The sequence below is a fragment of the Oreochromis niloticus genome, linkage group LG16, assembly GCF_001858045.2.
Source record: "Oreochromis niloticus isolate F11D_XX linkage group LG16, O_niloticus_UMD_NMBU, whole genome shotgun sequence".
Taxonomy (NCBI): Eukaryota; Metazoa; Chordata; class Actinopteri; order Cichliformes; family Cichlidae; genus Oreochromis; species Oreochromis niloticus.
In genome coordinates, this window is record NC_031987.2 from 22,590,045 (window position 1) to 22,612,778 (window position 22,734).

Genomic DNA, 22,734 nt, shown 5'->3' on the forward strand with positions numbered 1-22,734 from the left:
ATGACAGTATTTTGTGTAATTATCCTAATGATTTCAAATTTATCAGGTTCCATTTAACTGTAAATTCTGACTTTATTGGTTAGATTACATTTGTACGGAAGAGGATTAGGGCCACTGGGAAAAAAAATAAAAAGTGGGCACATGTTTTTTTTCTTCTTTTCCAGAATTCTGAGAAAAAAGTCAGAATTCTCAGATTAAAGTCAGAATTCTGAGAAAAAAGTCAGAATTCTCAGATTAAAGTCAGAATTCTGACTTTTTTCTCAGAATTCTGAGAAAAAATTAAAGTCTCAGAATTCTGAGAAAAAAGTCAGATTCTGAGAAAAAAGTCAGAATTCTGACTTTTTTCTCAGAATTCTGACTTTAATCTCAGAATTCTTACTTTTTTCTCAGAATTCTGGAAAAAAAGAAAAAAAAAGACGTGCCCACTTTTTTTTTTCCAGTGGCCCTAATCTTCTTCCGTACATTTGACATTTGTTTTATAAGTAAGGAAGAAAATGACTACGGAAGACTTAAAAGAAGTTGAATATTTTTTATTTTATTAGATAAAGACACTTTATAGCTTTTATTGCACAAAGAAAAAGCCCCCGGCCCTCAATATTGCAATGTTTCATATTAGAAAGAAGAGTTTCCCTACAAAATGCAAGCCAAAGACAATAAGAGCTGATATGTTGTATAGAGGTAGACATAGAAACACCAATATCAAGGCAACACAGCTACTATATATTTTATTATATACTGCATTCACGTTATTAAAATGTAACTGTCATTTCACAGAACACCCAGATAAAGATTTGTCAGCTCATTCTAATGCAAGTCCAGGAGATCCCATGACACCCAAAGCTGATAATCAATAATCCATGAAGTATTTTTGGAGCATCAGCGTCGCCATTTTTCTGTGGGGGAAGGATATGCAACTTGAACTAAAACATTTTGAAATTAAAACAAATACAGGGATACATACGGTACAAATATTTAGTCATTAGAGCTTTACATTTAGGAAAATGAAGAAATACAAATAAATGTACACTTTTACTTACCTTTGGTGACCTCAAAGCAGTTCTCACAGTGTACCATGCGCTTGTAAATCCACAAGCTGTCCCCAGCTTTCAGATTACCCAGAGTAATGTTACACACCTCACACTGCCAAAACACAGATGCTCACATGAGGAAACAGAATCCTGAGACACACACCTGGCTCCAAGTGGTCAAATAGTTTTGGGGTGTTTTTTGTGTTCTTTTACTTGCAATTAACAATGCTTATGAAAGTGAAAATTATGTGACAGATGCTATAGTCATATACATATATATATATACACACACATATACATAGGTGTTTTTCAACCACTGCTTGTTGTTGACCAAAAAAGGAAAGTCCCATCTTAAAATTATTTTGCTCACTTTAAAGCAGGAAGCATGGCATTTCATATTCATGTCATCCAGGACCATCTTGGCATCACCAGTGAAGGGCTTGCGGCAGATTGTGCACAGGTCTTTCTCCAGAACTGTCCTGTGTGGGACAAAAATTTATGAAGAGTTTACATCAGAGTTAAAGAATAGTGACGTATGTATGTGTTCTTTATTTAATTCTATTCATTTTGACTCAGTTTTGTTTATATAACACCCAATCACAGCAACAGTCACTTCAATGCACCTTATACTGTGAGGTAAAGACCCTACAGTAATACTGAGAAAATCCCAACAATCAGACAACTCTTTATTAGCAACCCTTGGTGACAGTAGGAAGGAAGAACTCCCTTTAAACAGGAAGAAAACTCTGGCAGAACCAGGCTCAGGGAGGACAACAGGACAAAAGACACATTGTGGGAGCGTGACTTTGGAAATGGTCTTTTAAAAACGTATCAGCCGATGATCCTTAATCGATTTAAGTTGAAACAGTTTCTGGGGTGGCAGTGTTGAGTTACCACTACTTTAGTGATGTCAAAAATCACATAAGCAGTTCCCACTGAATTTTTTTTATAGGTAGTCCATAGTCCAAAAGACTGTAGTGAACCTTTGGTTTTGCTGTCAATGTCAAGTTTACCATCTTCATTTTCAGCAAACTATAATACCAACAATTTGATGGATTGGTACAAAAAAAAAAAATACTGCAAAAATAAATGGTTCCCCTAGTTCTACCTCAAACAGCTCAAACAGCTGCCTTGAAAGCTGAACCCCCTACAGTTTTGGTTTTTAACCAAACTCGTGGTCTTTAGGTTTACTTTGCGTAGCAGGATATTAAGCAAATATCTGCACATCAGCACATTAGCGCTATGCTCAAAGCAACGCTGTGCACAAGTATAGCTTCAAAGAGCTTCTAGATCACAGTCAGTCTACACACTGTTTTCCACACAGCTGTTTTCCGTGTCTGTAAAGGCTATTGCTGCCCAGTTCCTACCTTTCAGGAGCGGCATACGAACTCTTCACAGAGGACTTTGAGTAGATTGGATCTGACAGAATATCATCTGATCTGCTGTGAGAGTTAATGAGAGAGTGTTTTTTTACTAACTCATATAATGTTTGTGCCCCAGTGTTAAGCGTCGGATTAGTTTGTTCAGAAAAATCATGTAATACCTGCGGCTCCTGTATGATGTAGAAGTGTAGACAGAGGGACTTGTGATACTGGTGTACTCATAACTGTAAAAAACAAAAAAACCCAAAATGGCCCAGAGACCAGACATGAAGTTAGAATATGTTTAGTGCATATTGTTTATAATGTCTGTGTTTGCTTTGCTTCATACCTGGAGTCTGGTCTGGAGTAAGTGTAACTGTTACGGTTGCTGTTATAGTCATCACTGAGTATGAAAAACAGAACAAATTAGGAATAATAGAAAGAGTATAGCCACATTGCACTATATTTGTATAACAAAAGGGTGAGAGGTGGTGATAATAATTACCTGGTAGTTATGGTGTAGGAGGTGGTGCGAGTGGAGGGTATATCACTTGAGTATGAACTGTAGCTGTGCATAAAGAGGCAAAGGAATTAGTTTCATAAGGTGGAGCAATAGACGTTTGCTTTGTACTTTGTACTCAGTATTCACGTTCAGCCAGATGTAGCTAATATTATTATGATTTTAAAAAATTAGCGTCAATCAGGTTTACAAGAAAAGAAATTCTAAACGGGAACATCAGGTTTTAGAGATCTGGATCAATGAAAAGTGTATCTGTTAGTTTACCTGGAGAGGCTGCGGGTAGAGGATGGTGACATCAGAGAGGGGCTTTCTCCTCTAAACAACAACAAGATAAATGAAAAAGATCAATTTGAAAATTTACACGTTTTTGGTCATTTTTGGTCATTCATTTCTACTGCTTACCCTCTGCTGCTCTCCACAGTGACCGTCTCTGTCTTTTTGATGCTTGAGCTGCTAAAATGACAAAATGTGAGGTTTCATCCACCATAATGGTGAAATTGTTTTGTTAATGACTAAATGTTCACTGAGACGTCTCACCTGATTGAGGGAGAGGAATCAGATCTGATGGAACTGGGCAGCAGGGTGTCATACAGTTGATCCTCAGCTCTGCAATCACAACAATTTAAATATAGTCATTAATACTGTATGTGCAATTCTTATTTTTTAGGTTTAGCTGAGGTTTATACAAGGTTTATCTTACTTAAAGGAAGTCTTTGTGGGGGTTGTAGTTTTGAAAACCTCACTGAAAAAGCAAAAAGAACACCAAAAATTTTACTTGACTGTCAGGTATTTAAACTGGTGCCACTGTGCATGTATTGTGCTGCAGTAACTTACTCATCATAGCTGCTTTTCACTGTCACAGTCTTAGTAGTGGACACAAGTGATTTGCTGTAATGAAGCCAATATCAGGGATTACATAATGATCAGTAATGTATGATTATAGTGTCAAATTAAAAAGCATCAATTAACTTATTTTAAATGATCTCAATACACCATTTATAAAAAGTATACCTTTAATATGTAACATTTAAGGTATAACACAGTGTGGCGTGTATTGTGTGCTTTTCAGCAACTCTACTTTCTGTTATGAATATATGCAATCAGACTCATTGCTCTCTACTGAAAGTGACATCATTAAATTCAATAACAATTGCAACAATTTATTATATTATTATTACAGTGTGTATAAAGGCAAAATGGAGGCACTCTTAATGAAAGAGTGGTGCATTACCTGTCATCATCCTTGATTGAACTGGGAATGAGTGTATCATAGAGTTGGTCTTGAGCACTGCAACAGACATAAGTTAGATACATTGTTAATCATTTTTAATCACTTGTTGCTACGTCGAGCTTTGGAAGCTCCCTAAGCTTTAATTTAAAAAAAGCTTTAAGTTTAATAAAAGTCATTTACAGTCATGACATCAGCAAACTTAGTCATGTGAGGAATATTTAGACTCCTGAACATTTACTGCAAATTTACTGCATGCAAAACACACTACTCATATTCACTCACACTGCTCTGTCAGATGTGTTGTGTCTAATTTTTATTTTTAAATGGTTCTTTGATCAGCTATGTTTTGTTAAACACTAAAGCAGACTAATACACAGGTCTGTGGGACAACTACATTGTGACAGCCTCCCCCTGCATTAGAATGATACTCACTTTGTGTCTGTGCTGCTTTTCACTGTCACAGTCTTAGTTGTGGAGATAGTTGTTTTGCTGCAAAGAGAAAAACCCATCTTATTGAGTATATGATTACTGAAAGCCTGGTGTCATGATCAATATAATCTAAGTTCTGGGCTTCACCTGTCTTTGGGTGACAGATCATCCTGTTTGTCCTCCGTACTGCACAGAAATATAAAATATAAATCTGAAAATGCAGGTGACATATGGATTAATATTCTACACTAACTGAATGATCTGTGTCTTACTCTTTGGTGGTGGTAACAGTTGTCTCCGTCACTTTGGGTGTCGTTAAGGTAGGTGAGTAGGGTTGGTATTCTTGCCTGTTTGGAAAGATGGGGAAAAACTCAGCCTCTCATGCAGTATGATGTGCTTATATGTTGGGCCTATTAAGAAACTCTAAATATATATCTAAGTGCTGCAATTTTTATTAGGCTTTTAAAATACTAGGTTAGCTTGTAAAACAAGGGGCATTGTGAACTATTATATCTGTAGTGATAGTAATAAGTATATTACAGTATACTACTAAATCTTACTTTGAACATTTTTTAGTTATGCACATATACAGTGAAAATAATTTTTTCACAGGATTGTATAATCTATGAAAAACTAATTATACCCTTTAGGTTTTCATTAAATTTAAGAGGGTAAGTTGCAGTAAGGAACTGATAATTAAATACACTTAATTGATCAGTCAACCTGACTGACATGATGTTGCAGGATATAAGAAGAGCTGTGCTTACACGACTGTCCACAAACCTCAGTGAGCGACTAACGACTCGTGAGGGCAAAAAGTAAATGTGCTCCCTTTGCAGAAATACTGCCATTGTCTCCTCTGAGTCGGATATTACTATTTCACCGATGATTGATTTCATTGCATAAAAACAAAAGTTAAATGTTGTACTTAGTTTCAGTGGAGCTCTTTTTTAACTAATCTATGTACACCAGGGTAGCCTAACCTGTAATCATTAAAACTGTTGTTAGCGATGTTACTACATACTTGTTAGTTGCTGATGAGTGATGATGCTACAGTTTCTCATACTGAAGTAAATAATTAAAGTATTACTTCTACTATAAATTACTAGATTATTTTTACCCTTTGCTGGAAGTCCTGACCCGCTCAGAGAATGTCCCAGAGTTGATTGGAGTTTTAGTCACAGGAGACCTATAAAGGCAAATAAATGTCAATAATATGATGCAGATTACATGTGTAGTAATGTGACTTGATGCGGTGTTCCCTACTTGACGCTTTGGGTGGTGGTAATGGTGGTCTCAGTGGTTGATCCATCCTTGGTGACTGTGGTTGTTTTGGTGCTGAAAAAAGAGAGACGCGAAACCCATTTACTAAATGTGTCATTGCAATGTGTCAGTTTGCTGGTGTGTTCATGCATTCCTTGTGTACCTTGTCTTTGGATACTCTGTCACAGTAGTCTTGGTTGTGGTGGTCCTGCAGGGACATGCAAAATACAAAATCACACATTATATTAATTGCTTCTCTGTTGATTTTTGCATTACGTGTATTAAACTGGAGCTTTACGTACATGGTGGGCGAATCTGCCTTCACAGATGAATATGTACTGCAACAAAGAGGCGGATCATTCAGGTGATTTCCTATCCAAAAATTCTAGAAATACTAAATGCTGTGCTATTAGTTGTTTCATGAAAATGTACCTTTTAGTGTAGGTGGTCTTAGTGGAAGGAAGAGTGCTGCAAAAAGAACTCTTATTTAACCTAATGTCTTGACTTGCACAAATTAATAATAATAAAACTGTGATAAAACTGTGAGTGTAATAAAAGAAAACTCTACTAACCTGGTCTTCACGTCGTTCTGGTTTGCACCGAACCTTCGGTGAGAGAAATTGCACATTATTGTTCCTGTTATGATCCATTTATATGGCTTTTATTTAAATATATCACACATGTAACAGAAATGGTACCTCTTGCTGAGCGCTTGCACAGATGTAGATGTGCTGGTTGTTTTGGTGGGTTTTTCTTCTTCAGGCTCTGAGCTGTAAGAAATGCATAAAAATTTATAGGAAAAAAATGAATGATTCTTTTCTTAACTTGAAGCCAGTCATCACAAAACATATTTGTTTTCCTTCGTTTGTCTGCAAATTAAGGTGAGTTTAAATGTTTGTTTTACCTCGCAAGATTTTCATTGGATTTGTATCGGCCTAGAACACTTCTGGCAAAGTTTGGATCTCGGCTGTAGTAGAAAAAAAAAATCCCCAAACTTATTTATACAGAGATGACTCAATGCTGTGACTCGCAAGAGGAATGTGAGAAGGCCTTGTTTAAGGTTGAAAGAAAGCTGAGCTTTGACCCAAAAGTCACACCCAACAATTCTGCCATTCCCTAAATGCATGTGTGCGTAAGTATCTGTGTTTTAACTTTTATCTTTGTTGTACTTACTCAACAATTTCATCCTCATCATCTGGTTTTCTGATCCAGCTGTTGTCTTTTAGAAGAGAAGTCTTGCCTGGTAATACAGGTCAGAAAAAATTTAAACATTTATCATTCATGTACTTAATTAAGTAACACACTCTTTTAAGTACTTAAATGTTTATACCTGCTTAACATAATACAATAGAGCCAATGAAGAACTCCGGCAAATAATATGAGGAAGGTATTTTATAAAGTTTTCTAATCATGTCTTGAAACGAGGGTTCTAAGTTTGTTTGTATGTTTCCCGATGTTTTGTTGATTATATCTCAGCTGTGTTCTCTGTATGTGTTTAGTCTGTTCTTTGAGTTTCTTGTGGCGTGGCTGTAGCTCAGGTAGCAGAGCAGGTCAGCCACTAACCTGGGATCGAACTCGGTGGTTCGATCCCAGGCTGCTCCAGTCTGCATGCCAAATATCCTTGGGCAAGATACTAACCCCATGTTGCTCTCCGATGCGTCCGTCGGAGTGTGAATGTGTATGAATGTTAGATAATTAGCACTTAGCTTAGAAGAAGTGCTTGTGTGATTGGGTGAATGAATTAGTTGTGTAAGCGCTTTGAGTGCTCAGACAGAGTAGAAAAGCACTATATAGGAACCAGTCCATTTACCATTTTAGATTTCTAGCTCTTATCTTTTGCCATTTTCTCCTTGGGTTCCTCAGTTGTTAACTTTTATATTATAACCTTGAATCTTTTAGTTCTTAGCTTTTGAGCTTGCATTTTTTTCAGTTTGCTGTAGTGTTCTGAATACTCTCTTTTAGCATTTTAGGACTCGTCTGTGCCACTGCACAATGCAACAACTGCACATTGCTGTATTCAAGCTGTAGTTTCTTTCACTGTGTTGTATTTTTAAAAAAAATTAATTAACATATAGCTTGTATGGGGCCAACATGAATACTGGGCTCGTGAATTTGTAAGTATTTTAACTCTTAGATTAAATAAACTACTCTGTTTTTAAAATGTCTTTATTAAAATTTTGTGATTCAATTTTTTGTATTCATTTATATCACTATTAATATATAGAATGATATATCTCTATATATAATTAATATACTATATATCTTTCAGTCTATTTTGCTGTTTTTCCCCATTGTTTTTATTTAACAAATTCTTTTTAGCTTACATACTCATTTTGACTACAAGCAATAATCTAACCTATTTCAATGAGTGCAATAATAAAGGGAAACAAATATGGTTTAGCTCTATATCATTAACATAATTAATATGCAGCAGAGTCATGTAACTACTGGAATCTTTCAGTCTTGCATCTGCTATTTAAAAAAATCCACATTGCTTAGAATTTGGTTCATAAATTTTTTTTCTTTGATAGTTCTCAACTTACCAGTTTTGAAAGCGCTCATTTTGGAATTTCACCTGTAAGTATGACACAACAAGAAAATGGATCACATAATAGAAAAAAAGACCCCAGCTCATTAGCCACAGGGTGGCACTCTAGGCTAAAACCTTTCATGTGCCATTGGTATTCTCTATGCTCCATAATGAAGTGAACCAGCAATCACAGTTTTCTGCCATCTGTATACTTATCATCAGCACACATATGCACTTCATGGACTGGATTTATGAGCTTGCCTTGTTGGGTTTGGCGTCTGTAGTAAATCAAAAGTTGTGTTTAACCCCAGACTCAAAAAAATTAAGCCTAAACTGGTTAGTCTTGATTTGTACCCACATTTGGGACACACCCACCCACAACACACCTTCTCCAAGCACGCCTTTGTCAGCAAAACCATGAGCTTTTTAAAGGCGTGACAGGCCACAGGCTATTGATGATAAAGATTGCGGCCTTTCATCTGCACCCTCCACGATGAACATACATCATAAACCTCGAGGTAGACTTACAGCCTCGACAGAAGTTATAATTGTAAATGGCATATTGAACTAATGAGTGCTTTTTCTCATTTTTTTATGTATTACTGGATATTTAATTATCTGATAGACAAAAAATATATATTACACAGTAAAACAGACTGGTTCATCATCTAGTTTGTAAAAGATGATTTACATGTTTTCAGATAATATCATAAAACAGATCAAATCTCTCATCCAGCCAGTGGTTTATCAGATCTGATCTGTACACTAAAAAAAATGTTTATGCCCAAAATGCTGACTTTAGGTAATTTGATTACATGTAAAACTTCCATGTCATTTTTAGTTACACAAGTACAACTTACCGTAAAATGTTACATTTAATGGAATCCGATCAAATGAATTTCACTTGATTTTATACATTCAGCTTTTACCAAGCATATTCTCCTTGATTATGATTAATTTTTTGAATGAATAAACATTTTGATTTAATCACTTTCAATCGCATTTTACTCAAAATAATTTCTTCATCGTTATTTAGGGTGATTTTTTTGAGCGTACACCTGCAAATCAGTCTGTTCTGACTCCTCTTTGTATCTGTAAGGTATGCATTATGCATTATTCCCTCAAAAGAAGTGCAATCTGACATGAACACTACAATGATATCATTACATAACCTGACATACAGTGTGTTCTCTGATTTATTTTCCTTTATGCCTCAGTGCAAAACACCACCTCAAAAAACTCGTCTCATATACAATCTCAATTTATCATGTGTATTTTTAATACATCATTACACACAGTTTCAGCTAAAATAAAAGACTGATAAAAGATTCCCACACAGAGAGAAAGGGTACATACCTCCACAGAAACCTCTTTGACTTGATAGAAAACTCTCACTTCAGCTCAGGTCTCAACACCTGTCTGTCACGCTACACAATCACACCCTTGTCATTCCTTCTGCTTTAAACCTTAAGGGAGTGGAGATTCAAGGCCACCCACGGGCGTGGCTTTACGGAAGAATCAGAGAATAGGCTTTCTCTCTCTGTCGTTCTCATTCTACATGCTTCTATCGCCGTCATCAATGTTTCCTAATTGCTTGTTTACCAAGAAACATGGAACTGGGTGGAGTGCTGAAAGACTTGCAGCTCAACTTGAGTGATGAGGAAGCAAACCTGCGACGCGGGTGTGGGATTCTCTCTGTCCTAATCCTACTACATGCTTGAACTTGCATAAATATATTTTTAACACTAGAAAGTAATCTTGGGATACAATGTAAATAGAAGATAGAAATATAAAGCGTGCACACACAACAGTCACTTCATTAGGTACACTTCTAACCAAATGTATCCAGTCTGGTAGCTCTGCTATAAATTCCACCTATTAGGAATTCTCTGGATTTTTGTTGATGTTGACAGTAAGGTGATAATTCTATTGGGGTCATGAGGCTAAGAGTGTACTCGGCTGCCTGTGATTTTAAATGTAAATGCTCTCTGCGGTGGTGTTTTTGTTACATTCAGCTTTGCAGGTAGACTAAATGAAGTGGCCTGTGGGTGTATTTGAATACTTTTGGAGGCTTTTTAGCATTTAGTACGACAGTCGAGAGTAAAGCTTGGAGACAGACAGCAAATGGCATGCTGCCTATTCAAACCTGAGCCTTTGCAATAGCCCTACAGCTTAGCGTAGGGAGCTCAACCAGAACCCTGGTTTTTATATTTAATGTAGATTTCTGAAGGAGTTGCCAAAGGTACCAGTTATGCCAGTTATGTCCTTATCAGTAGCAAAAGCTGTAAAACCTACAAAGGTACAGTTAAAAGTTCAAAACTGGTGCCTTCCTTCATTGGATTGGGGTCTCCCCTTAGGTCTTATGTTTGAACCTCTGGGTGGATTACCTCGCTATATAACCATGTATCAACATCCCCTTGACTTTATAGCACTTTGGATGGGAGTGGATAATTTATACCTGTATAATAATAAAAATACTTGTTATCTAACATCACCGAGGTCCAATAAAATTTCATAACAACTCAAACTCAGACCTTATGCCTTTGATGTCTGGTCGCAAAGCAGCTTGGCTACTGATGACTGATTAGGTGTTTCTGCTGCCTTAAACATTTAGACTTTGAACGAGATTTCTTCTGATATCGCGTGTAGTTCAGCGGATTAAATAATGTCTCCTGCCAGCCAAACCGACATACCTGACTTGCTCAGTGACAGACTTGGGAGGTCTCAGACCGATGCTTAAGAATGTCAAGTGACAGTCAGACTTGAAGCACGAATGTCGCACTGTCTGTGTGTGAGCTTGATTATTGGGAGTGCCGTCTTTTGAATGGTCATAGGTATGAAAGGTGCATAACATCCATGGGTGTGACAACACAATACTGATAGGTGAAATCCTCCTAGTCACAGCGACAGTACGAGAAGAATGCAGGCTTTCCAGCCCTGCATTAAAGGTTAAAGCAGGCTGAAGCAAAGATTTTAAAAGATACATTTTTGAAGGAAATACCCTCTCAGCTATGATTATGATTTGTCTTTAACTAGCTGAACTTGTCTGTATATTAATGAGCAGCTTGAGAAGCCTTAGATTCATTTCCTTAGAGTTCGAGATTCCTCTGCTCTCTTTACAGACTTTACAACATTTAAGTAAAAGATCAACACTGGGTGGCGCTAGGGCTATAATGATAGAAATTATTTTCCAGGTTGCTTAGCTACGTGGAAATATATAAATGTAAGACAAGTTGCTCAAGGCAAAACGTGTCCTTAAGAGTTTACTGTTAGTGAGTCAGAAGAAAAGAATAAATATAACCTGTGCTATCAAGATGACTGAAAGAGTTAGTTGTAAATATGAACTGTCAATACCAAACAGATAAATGCAGAAGCTACTTTCAGCTGCCCCTTTAGTCACAAAGGGTCACCCCAGCAGGTATAGCTCCCTGTATTTGATTTGGAAGCTGGTGCCCCCACAAAAAACAATTTAGCTGCCTGACAAAGAGCTCAAGTTTTCCTTTATAGTATGGTGCTGTAACATGCAACAACTGCACTATTTAGAAGAAATACAATTGGAAAAAATCATATAATAATGCAGTGAATGCATTTCACTCTAATCCGAGCAATCTGAACATAAGAGGTTTGAGTCAACATCAGCACTTTCATTCAAGCATGAATGAGGCACATCGATGTGTGCGAGGAACCAATTAATTTCCTCTCCAGTCATGTAGAGAAACACATTAGGAGTCATTAGCTGCCATTAGAAACACAGTCCTACTGGGTTTTAGATCGTTAATATTCTCAATGAATGAAAAGAAACAAAATACGATAGATGCTTGAAAAAGATTACCCACGTTTGAAACTAATTGCTTGAACTTTAAACACCACATTTCATCTCCCAGGATGAATGAAGGCTGACATAGTTCTATCCATATAGTTGATTTTGTCAAGGCACATTATGTCAGGTCAATACTGATGATGCTGAGACACTATGATATTAAGAGATCAGGGTTATAACCTAAAACGTAAAACCTAACAACCTACTTAGACTCTAATAGTAGCCTCATCTCCTGTGTGTGTGTGTGTGTGTGTGTGTGTGTGTGTGTGTGTGTGTGTGTTTGTGTGTGTGTCTGAGGGGGCTGGATATCATCTCTGTCAGCTCTGCTCATGTTTGTGTCCTATATGGACTTCCACTCTGCCCAGGCATCCCTGCCCCTCCTCCCTCTATTTACTGTAACTGGCCAGAGCTGAGAAAACCAGGGGTTAATAAGGGAGCAGCCTCTGGATGCGACTGCATCTTCAATACCGAATCGTGCTCTTTTCATAACCTGCCACGTAGAGACCATTACAACTGCTATGATGCACTTGAAGAGAGCTGCTTTTCACTTCTAATATTTCACATGACAGCTGTGAGAGCACAATTCTTCAGGTTTTGTCATGGGAGATGCATGCTTGCACTCTGACACTGATAATCTCTGAATGCTTTCTCGGTTGCTATGAGAAGAGACAGCAGACCTACCTCTCTCTTGTCATTGGGCCATTGCAATGCTGTGCAGCCAATAAAGCACCACTAGGGCCTGTGTACCCCTTTGTCATTCTTTCTCCCTCTCTGTCGCCAAATAAATGCAAACATCCCTCCACATGCACAGACATTTAAAAGGATGCAGCCAAGCATGTTTGAAACATGACCTGCTAATTGCATCATCCGTTGCTATATCACACACTAAAGTATAAGCACCTGTTTCCTTGTAAACCTTATACTGCAGTAGGGTGTTTTTTTGGCCTTTGCTTCTATTTTGATGTTACCCAACACAGTGTTTCTCCTTTTTTTTTTATTATCTCTCTCTCCCTGCAGCTCCGCAGCTCCCCCTGCACCCTTGTGTCACCCTTTAAAATATCGCCATCACCATCGCAATCTGGGTAATGCATAGCTGACGCACTTCGGTAGTGTGCAGCTTTACTCTGAGGCAGTAATGAGAAGCTAAAACAATCACACTCAGTGAACAATCCCCCCACAGCAGCACGGTGAAGATCAATTAACAGGGACGGCAGATCGATAACTGCAGTCCTGGTGCCAGCTAAGGAGAAGTTCAAGAAGGTAGATCAAAGGGCAGGGTTCACAGCTACACAGGGTTCACTGTGTAAATGGAGCAATGCTAAACGGAATAGTACAGCAAACAAAAAAAAAAAAAAAAAAAAAAAAAAAAAAAAAAAAATCAAAACAGTTTTAAAAATATGCAACTCTGTTTTTAAAGGTCACTCTTATTGCGGACAACGATTCCAAGAGCAATCCATCTGTGCATGTGTGTGTGCCAATTTTAGATCAACCTGGGAGGGGCCCTTGGTGTATTGACTTCTACAATTTAAATGTCCACAATCCAACTGTGCACAGTGTTCAAAAAATAGCCCTGCGGGTTTGCCTTTGATCTATGAGGCCGTCCTTAGCCTCGACGATTATTTCTCTGATGTAATAAAAAAGAAAGAAAGAAAAGTGAACTACGCATTTGCAGCGATTGTGTACACAGAGAGGTAATTGATCAGCTAAATCAATGATAGCATCGCTCGGTTCAGACGTATGAAAATATCCCGGCATGCTGGCGACGCAAGGCTCGGCCAGGGAGGGGAGGGATGATGGAGCTAAGATGGCAGCCCAACTGAGGGTGCTGCCTCTCCGGGGTCAAGAGATATTCAAGAAACGAAGCAAAAAACGAAACTCGACAATGCGATTTTTCTAAATGAATGCTTTCGTTTCTGCTTTTTCGCGAGAAATTTCAGTTATGGTTTGAGAGGATCGTCATTGGAGTCGAGCACCGTGTTGACGCTGCGGCCGGATCGCAAGACTACACTGGTTTTTTAGCTGCACCACCAGATTGGCTACAATTTGCGCTTCTAACCACTGAGGACCGTGGATGCTCGTTGTGGTTTTTTCGCAGCTCGTAGCCGACAAATGATGTGACATGTGGCGGATACATCGACACGTGGATTGCGCCTGATGGCTAGAGATTATCTGGCTGTGATATCTTTTGTGTAATATATACATATATATGCATTGTTCTGCAAAACGATGATGTGTGCTGCTGCGGCAGCGGCCGCCGGTGGTGGGATTCTGCCCTCCTTATCGCCGTCGATGGGGCTGGGTGTCAGGGTCATTTCTGGAGCAGGAGCCGACCTCTCCACCGTCGGTTCGGGGATGGGTTCTTGCCCGACACCCGGAGTCCAGTCGGATTGTCGGACTCGGTACCAGCTTTTACTCTCAGGACGAGCCCTGGCGGAGAGATACAGACGGATTTATACCACCGCCATCAACGATAAAGAGCAAGGGATAAATCAAGGAAGGTGAGCGGATAAAATGAAATCAAAAATATCACGGAGGCTGGGCTGTCATTTGTAGGGCTAACTAGGCTAACGAAGCTAAGAGTAACCCTTGCTCAGCGGTGCGTCAGTCAATACCAATGAGCTAACTTCCACGCATATTTCTTATTATATATGGTTTTGGTTGCATCTCATTCTTTGTCACACAAGCGCATGTTTTAACTACGGGTAGTATGTCAGGAACTCCATAATTTGTTTGCGGGGTTAGCTTGCTAGGTAGCAATTTTGACTTCGACTTCCTTAGCTTATGGGAGCCATCTAAGCTAACGTTACGTTAGTTCACCCTGATGCGAGGGCTTTGCACTCCCGGTGCAAACTGCTTCGGCTATGAACTGACACACTGCAACTAAAATGCAAGGTTTTTCTACTCGAGACATGTCCACTCGAGAAAAACCTCTCCGTGGGGTGGATTCGCGTCCAAAACGAGCTAGCCGGCTAGCTGTCATGGGAGTAGTTTGTGATGTTTTGAGTGAGGTGCGATCCGGCTAAATGCAAACATGCGCCCCACTTGTGTAATATGTTTGTTTATTTATGTATTTATTTATTAAGCCGTCACTTTACTTCATTGTCACCCATTATTACCGGTTAAGTAGTGGTGTTGTGTGTCTAATTAGGCCCAACGGCGTCATTGTGAGCTAGCTATTCGGAGCATCCGACCTTTCACCAGGTTACCTTAACTTAAACCGGTTAAAGGGGGAGGAAAAAATTCACGAGGCTGACTTTGGCTTGTTGTCTATTAAAAATAAACAAACAAACAAATAAACAAACAAACACAAAACATTAACTGCTTATTGCTACTGTGCACACACTTGTTTGAAACGTGAGCCGTGTTTGGGTGAGGATGTGTAGGGAAGTGGCTGAACTCATTTGCTGTTCTAGCATAAGCGGGTAATACACTTACGTCATTCTAGTCAGTCAGATTGTAGACTGAGTAGCTGGATCATCGCTGCATCCTCCCCTCACAAATCCAATTGCTGTTTTCAGTGTGTACAATGGTTGCTTTAACCAAGGGCCAACATAATGCTGAACGCTACTCTGTTTTTATAAACAAATGCTGAATTAATTGGTGTATTTGAAGGAGCAGGCAGAAGAAAATCGTCAGTCTGTCTAGTTGGTTGCTCATGTCCTTTTCAACTAACATCTGCCACTAATTTGCTTATTTAAAAACTCATAGGCATGCTCAGTTGGCCTGTTTTGGAAGCTCTTTGGAGAAAGTTGGTAAAAAGGAGTATCTGGATCAGTCTTGATTGAGACCTGCTATTATGCTATTTGTATGGTGCTGGAAAGCAATATTCAGCTATGCTATTTAGTTTAAAAAAAAAAATAGGACACTTAAAACTTGTAAATCTTTTATAATGCTTTTTCTTGTAGTGAGTAACTGTGGTTACTAATTTTAGTGGTGTTTCTATTTCTAGCTTCGTATTACATCTTATTGACAGGTGGATTTGTAAGAGAGACTGGCCACAAAAAGCCATTGCAAAACAGATTTAAGTGACAGCTCAAAGGCATCAAAGGGGAATTTCTGCAGAAACAAACTAGTGCCTATTTTGGGAAGGTTTGATATGAGAGGCAACAGTGAATGTGAATTTCCTGACGCACTTATGGCGGTTAAGCAAGGTGAACTGCGCTTATAGATCTCCGCTTTGCTCGCTCTGCAGAGTGAAACAAAAATGAAATCGACACAGCTGTGTGGGACGTTAGAAAGAATAGAAGATTTTGACATTGAAATAGTTTGAAACCTTGCATGAAGAAGAAATGTTTACCTTCCCTCATGTCTGAAGTGTTCCTATGTGCTGTCTCTTTAAGTACAATTTTGACCTTTGCTTTAAAAATAAAGTGATCCAGTTGTGCCCATTTCATTTTTACACTTTCACCTTTGGATGATAGCTTGAGCAAGCTTTCTACATGGTTTGAGTGTTGACAAGAAGTCCAGCGTTTTTGCTAAAAGAGAGCACAGTTTTGCAAAACTAACTGATCACTGTTTGCTTCCAGGGGAAAGAAGGCATTGAGTAAGAAGAAACTTAAAAGGCGACAGAAGGTCAAGTCAAAAGTCAAATCAAGAACAAAGGTAAGAGATGCTTTAATGTCTAAAAGCTGTTAGGCAATATTAAACTTTGACTTGGACTACCTTTGCTGTATTTGTAAATCCTTATTAAACATTGCTACTACTTTATAAAAAGTAGTAGCAATATTCTAGTAGGAAATAATCACTCATAACCCTCTCAGTCCTCCTTAAAATAAAGCTTAATTGTATACTTTATGTACTTAAATTTCTCTCCTCGTGTAAATGAAAACATCAGTTTTATTTTGTAACTGTCACGTTTGCAAATGCGTTGATTTGTCTTTTGTAGCTGGCTTGACTGTATTGAACGAATTGAACAGATTAAGGATGAGATTAAAGGCGAGATTAGCTCCTCTGTTGTCTGGAGGGTATTTGGCGCAAATGTTGTTTTCGTTAAGTCTGGGTCGGTCGGGTGCCAGTAAGCCCGTCCGCACAAGAAGCTGCGTGGTGGATAGGCAGAATGAGAGACACATGGGAGTGGCTCTGACTTGTGCATGATGGCCTGTTGCCGAGCAACCTAATGTGTTCCACATCTCCACGGCAACAGTTGCCTGCTTCAGTCTCCTCCTTCCAAAGAGGGATCCCAGCCTGCATCAGAGGATGCTGTTGTTTCTCTTTCAGGTGGAGACCTCGCAGGGTCCTAAGATTTATAGGTTTTAACCTTGGACTGCTCATCTTTTTTTTGTACTACAAAACCATGAGTACCTGCAGTCTGCCTTTGATGCTGTTCAGTCCCAGTCAACTCGACTTAAATTGGTGTTAAATGCAGACAAATCTCAGTTTATGCTGTGATCAAATGGCAAAGAGTTGAGAGCTATCTTCACCCCCCTCACAGATACGTGGCCTGGTTCTCATGTATCTGTTTCCATAGATGTATAAAAACAGTTGTTTGAGCTGCTGTGGGAGAATGAAAGTCATTTAAAGGGCTTGTTCTGCTTCTCAAGGAGATGGTCTTAAAATGAGTTCAAGTTAAATGGGTTTTTTTGTTTTTTTTCTTCCCTTGACCTTTTATTGCATATAAACTGCATTCTGTTTGTTTGCTGCCCTCTTGGCCAGGTCACTCCTTTAAAAAAAGAAAAAAAAAAAGAAAGAAGGTGTGAAACTCAGTGAGACCTTCACGTGTAAATAAAGGCTCTAATAACAAAATCTGCAATAAGCACAGTCACCTTTGATTATAATGTCTCATGTTATTTTTTTATTTTTTCTCGTGATTGATAGCTTGGTCTCCTTTCATGATTTCCCGTATTTGTATTTATTTGTTAGACTGTTTTTAAAATTAGTTTTTGAGCATCCTACAGGCATAAGCAACAGAGATTAACACGATAATAGCAGAAGAGAAAAGAGGCTTTACTCTGACTTCTTTTGTCATCTTTCTCCTCAAATGTTCCAGACAAGCAATCTAGCGTGGAGTGGCCGAGTCAGCTCAGGGTGAATTGCTCACAACGCTATAAGATATTCTGTGTGGTAGGCAAGGCTGGCTGGCAGGGAGGCATAAAAACGTGGGCTGTTACTCTGGCAGTCGTGCTCTATTTGTATGTGTTGTGCTCACTCTTGCTCTTTCACGCCTCTGACACTCGTGTAGTCAGACAAGAGTGTGGTTTGAAAGCATTTTTCTCCCCCCTCCCTGTCTGCTTCTGTGCTTACAAACGTGAAAGTAGAGTGAGCATAAAGCCAGAGCATAAACACTTATCATCCTAATGAAGAGGATGATGTAATGTCTTGTGTACAATGAAATGTGTTTTCTGTGCCATTTAGAAAAAACTGTCATTATAATACCAACATAATGGTGCAAAGTAATACATTCAAAAGAATACTGTCAAACTTGTATAATAATGTCTTTAAAATCTATTAAAGACAAACACAGGCAGTGAGCATGAGACATTTCATTCAGTGGATTTAGTAGATGTGAGGGCTTTCTAAATTAGTCATGCTATGGGAGCCTAACGTGATGCTGTCTTTGTACACTGGGAACTCCCCTACCTGTGTCACACACCACAGGTGATGTGTTGTTCTTGCAGCAGTTCTTTTTTGTGTGTGTGTGTGTGTGTGTGTGTGTGTGTGTGTGTGTGTGTGTGTAATTAATACTTTAATGTATTCAAAGAAAGGAATGCCTAAAACATCACATCTAAATAGTATATCCTAAGGTTATATTCATATACAACTATTCTGCACTTGCAAGTTACAGTTTGGAAATTTCCATAAAGAGCACATTTCCACTTCACAATATTCAGACTGTTGCATCTGCAAACAATTTCCAGCTTTTTCAGGTGGTTTGTGAAATAATGCAAGTGCTGGGGAAGGTTAGGCATCTAAAACCTGGATTTAATTCATTAAAAAATTAATAAATTAATAAATGTGAAGGAAATAAAGTCTGGGGACTGTTGAGAGTTAATGTGTTTGTTCCAGTCCTCAATTGCATGTACTTTAGTTGCTGCACTAAATAAATGTGACCACTTCCTGTATTTGAACTTATTTTTTACATTGTAGCTGTATGAATGTTTTAGACTAAACTGTACATGATTGACTAACTGTCGTGCAGAGGACAGTATACATGGGAAATGTGAAATAATTTTGGCGAATAACATGGCAAATGTAATCAATAGCGTCTCTATTTCTGCACGCTTTTCAGCAAACGAAGAAGAAATAAATACTTTATGCATTTTAATGTGCTGTGGTATCAAAATGGAAAAGAAGTGCTCAAATGTCACCAGTAGGGCTGGGCCATATTATTTGGGTTAATACTGGTTAAAAACAAAGTAGGTTATAAGATGCTATCAGATCAAAGTAATAATTCCCTAGGCAGGATGACAACACAAGCCCAGACATGTCTGAGAATGAGAGCAGTGCATCAACCTCAAGTGACAATTTAGTGCCTAAAAAGAGGAAGGTATGCCCTTCAACAAAGCACAGTATTTTGCCAAATATCCAATAAAGCTTTTGTAGCTAAAGGTGAAAACAACAAACTTGTTTGACCACTTAAGTCAAAAACACAAGGTTCAGTATATCCAGGCTCTGAAGGGACGTAATGGGGAGATGCTAGAACTGGTGATTGACCTAAAAGTAAACTAGTGACTCAATCAAGTGTTGCTGGAGCGCTCCTGTCAAAAGGAAGAGCAAACGTGGATGGAAACTACTGACATGGTTGTGTGGTGGAAAAGGAGGGCTTCAGCAATTAAAAGCTGGAACCGAGGAAAAACCAGGTGGAAAATATTTTTCAATTTCAGTTTTAATATGTGACAGTATTGTGCAGCTCTTGAATGGTTACAAGGATATGCCACTTAAGTCATGGCTAAAATAAACTGTTAAGATGTTATCTTACTACTTTTGTGCCTACATTACATTTGACTTATTCTGTGACACTGCATATAATGCTGTGTCACTACTATTTCTCTGTAATGCTGCTGGCACCTTGCAGCAGTAGATTCACATTTTGAATGAGATACTCTGTCATCAATGACAGCAGCTCATTGGAAAAGAATGCTGGAAGATGCCCTTCATTTCATTTGGACTGATAAATGCTACTGCCCTGCAAGCTTCAGTAATCGATAAAATGTTGTCCAGTATTTTCTATATCATCATCATAAATATAATTATAGCAAAGTTCCTTAAATATCATTATTGAATTTTGAGGCTGTTTCCCATCAGCGATCTGTTTATTACAAAAAAGTCTATATCAATCTTAATCACAGATTCTTGTAGAAAGTCTATTTAGAGATTTCCTGTTTGACTTCCCCAGAAATTAACAAAAGCAATTCTGCAAATACATAATATCTAAAGAAGTTAATTTTATTCTTTTTTTTGTTTTACAGTTACATATATTCCCCCCCCCTTTTTTTTTTTTTTTTTTTTTTTTTTTTTTAAAAAATAATGTAGGCTGAAGTGTCAGAGTCAGTTGTTCCACTTGATTTCCATTTCCTTATTTTTAGGCCATTGTATTATTGTTGGAGATTCTTTATTCAGTCACTTCTTGCTCATTTCCTTCTTTGGGGAATATGCTGACAAAACTAAATACCTCAAAAATCAAAGATGCTCTTTGAGCTGATGATTCATCTTATTTATGATACTATGTGGAACCAATAAGAAGAAACTGCAGGTCAAAGCCAGAAAACGTGATGACAATGATCAGCAACTATAGCACCACACATTTTTCAGCAGTGACCATGTTCAAGTATATTGCTCTGTGGAGCTGTGAAAAACTGTAATTACTTGAGGAGAACACTCCTCATAGATCCTGAGCTTGAGGTGGTAGACTGTGTGTTTTGCATACATTCAGCTAGCTTTCTTCTGCGAGGTCTGTATTTGCTACTTTTTCTCACCTCAATTTAACATGTGAAGTGGAGCCACCTCTGTCTAATTATAAAGTTAGTGCAGTCGTAGAGAGTTGATATTTCTTTTGTTAATGCTTTCTGCTTACTCTGCATTTTTATTCATGTGCAAATAGTGAGATTAAGTGGTTTCTTCTGTTGTTCTTAGAATTGGGCCTTAAATAGGCCAGTTTATAATTTGTCCATACAATTTTAATGGTTTGTACCAGATTTTCACCAAGAGAGTCCAGTAGTCCAGGTAGATGCTTTATACATGGTTCTGTGACTGAAATGTAACATGTGCACTTAAAAGCCACAAACATAGCAGAGGGCGACAAGGTAATGGGCTACAGAATAACCATCGATAAACATTTTGTCTATTCTATGCTTGAGTCTGAGTAAAGAGGTACGTGGTCTCTCTGAACATTCAGTTATTACTGGATGATGATTTTTTTTTTTTTTTTTTTTTTTAATATCTGTTCAACTCCGTTAGCATGGGAGTGGAGACCAGCAGGCCCTCTGTGAAAGCCTCTCCTCTGGAAGATGGTGCTTTTATTCTTGTTTTCCTTATTTATTTATTTTTCCATAAAGCCAGCAAGCAAAAATGTGAGGCTGTCCTTAAGTGCAGTCAAGGGTTGTGTACCAACCTTTTCAAAGCTTTTAGAAGGCCATTAAATCATCACTGAATAGAAACAGAAGAAACTTAATTGAGGAGTGTGTTTGGGTCATGGGTAGTTGTGGTTTGAAAGTTAGAAGAAAAATACAAAACATAAGCAGCATGGTGAGTTTTGCATGCTTGACTCTGCAGTTGCTTATGATCACATGTTTTAATGGTGTCACTTTTGATTATGTTTCTGGGTATTTGACAAGTTTAAATTGGGAACGGTCAGCACAGAGAAACCTGTCACATGCAGTTTGAACTTTCATCGTGAGGAGGACCATGTTTCAGGCTCTAACAAACAAACAGAACAAATGTAGCGTAACATTTCTGAAATCGCTGATTGCACATGAGACATTTCACCCTAATCACAAATGTAAATCACTGGCAAGTAGGCTTGGATGTCTAGCAGACAGAGGTGATCTGTCAAAAGACCAGGGATGTAGTATAAAACCTGATTAATGGGTTAGCAAGGTATGCTGAACTTCACGTCAGAGTTTTCATTGTTGGAAGTAGCTGAAGAGGGCTCTCACTTAATCTGGCTAGATCACCATGGTAACTGATGGTGGGCACATAACCTGGTTTAAAATTCACAGCTTATTTTATTTTTTTATTTTATTTTTTCTGTCTTTCTGATCAAATGCTACATCAAAGGCCACTTTTTAGCACGCACAGATTCTTGAGTTAAAAAGCTCGAGTTAAAACAGACAGTTGGTAGCCTGACTGGTGTTTTATGTTCGACCTTGTTTTAGAGTACATCTGTTAGGAAATTCATGATGCTATGGACTAAAAGTCAGGATATCTTGTCTTCAACTTTATCTTTCATGTGTGGTCCATGACTTCTTGTTGCTCAGTAAAGGGTTGGTTGCAGTAGCTTAGGACTGCTAATGTATTGGGAACATATATGGAAATTCTACACCACTCTCCATGATGGTGCTCTCCACACTGCTCTCTCAAATGGCATGAAATGATGAGTAATGCTTCTGAAAAATTT

The 22,734-nt window shown here is 38.3% G+C and overlaps 2 protein-coding genes across 23 annotated transcripts in view; one reads left to right on the plus strand and one right to left on the minus strand.

The window, feature by feature from the left end:
- Positions 1-514: 514 nt before the first annotated feature.
- Positions 515-9,870, minus strand: scel (sciellin). 2 transcript variants are annotated; one of them, XM_019352561.2, is made up of 27 exons: positions 9,719-9,870; positions 8,376-8,407; positions 7,006-7,072; positions 6,737-6,799; positions 6,531-6,602; positions 6,405-6,437; positions 6,265-6,300; positions 6,135-6,170; positions 5,996-6,040; positions 5,836-5,907; positions 5,690-5,758; positions 4,842-4,916; positions 4,717-4,755; positions 4,573-4,629; positions 4,141-4,197; positions 3,744-3,797; positions 3,610-3,651; positions 3,447-3,515; positions 3,312-3,359; positions 3,174-3,224; positions 2,895-2,957; positions 2,739-2,792; positions 2,572-2,634; positions 2,396-2,470; positions 1,399-1,507; positions 1,038-1,140; positions 515-893 (listed from the first exon to the last, which is right to left on the minus strand). In XM_019352561.2, the coding sequence occupies exons 2-27, from the start codon at positions 8,392-8,394 to the stop codon at positions 877-879; spliced, it is 1,488 nt and encodes a 495-aa protein (XP_019208106.1). In that variant the 5' UTR covers positions 8,395-8,407; positions 9,719-9,870; the 3' UTR covers positions 515-876. The 2 variants fall into 2 exon arrangements, with proteins under 2 accessions (XP_019208106.1, XP_005475530.1); XM_005475473.4 differs by having other exon boundaries at positions 3,312-3,362; positions 9,719-9,867.
- Positions 9,871-13,935: 4,065 nt separating this feature from the next.
- The window catches only part of mycbp2 (MYC binding protein 2), a 62,384-nt gene continuing 53,585 nt past the window's right edge, over positions 13,936-22,734 (plus strand). For 17 of the 21 annotated variants that reach the window (XM_025903636.1, XM_025903639.1, XM_025903641.1 and 14 more), the window contains exons 1-2: positions 13,937-14,680; positions 16,709-16,784. In XM_025903636.1, coding sequence (XP_025759421.1) covers positions 14,409-14,680; positions 16,709-16,784 — 348 coding nt within the window. In that variant the 5' untranslated portion in view covers positions 13,937-14,408. Of the gene's footprint in view, positions 14,681-16,708; positions 16,785-22,734 lie in introns of all 21 variants that reach the window. The other 4 variants (XM_013275267.3, XM_013275270.3, XM_025903637.1 and 1 more) reach the window with 3 other exon arrangements.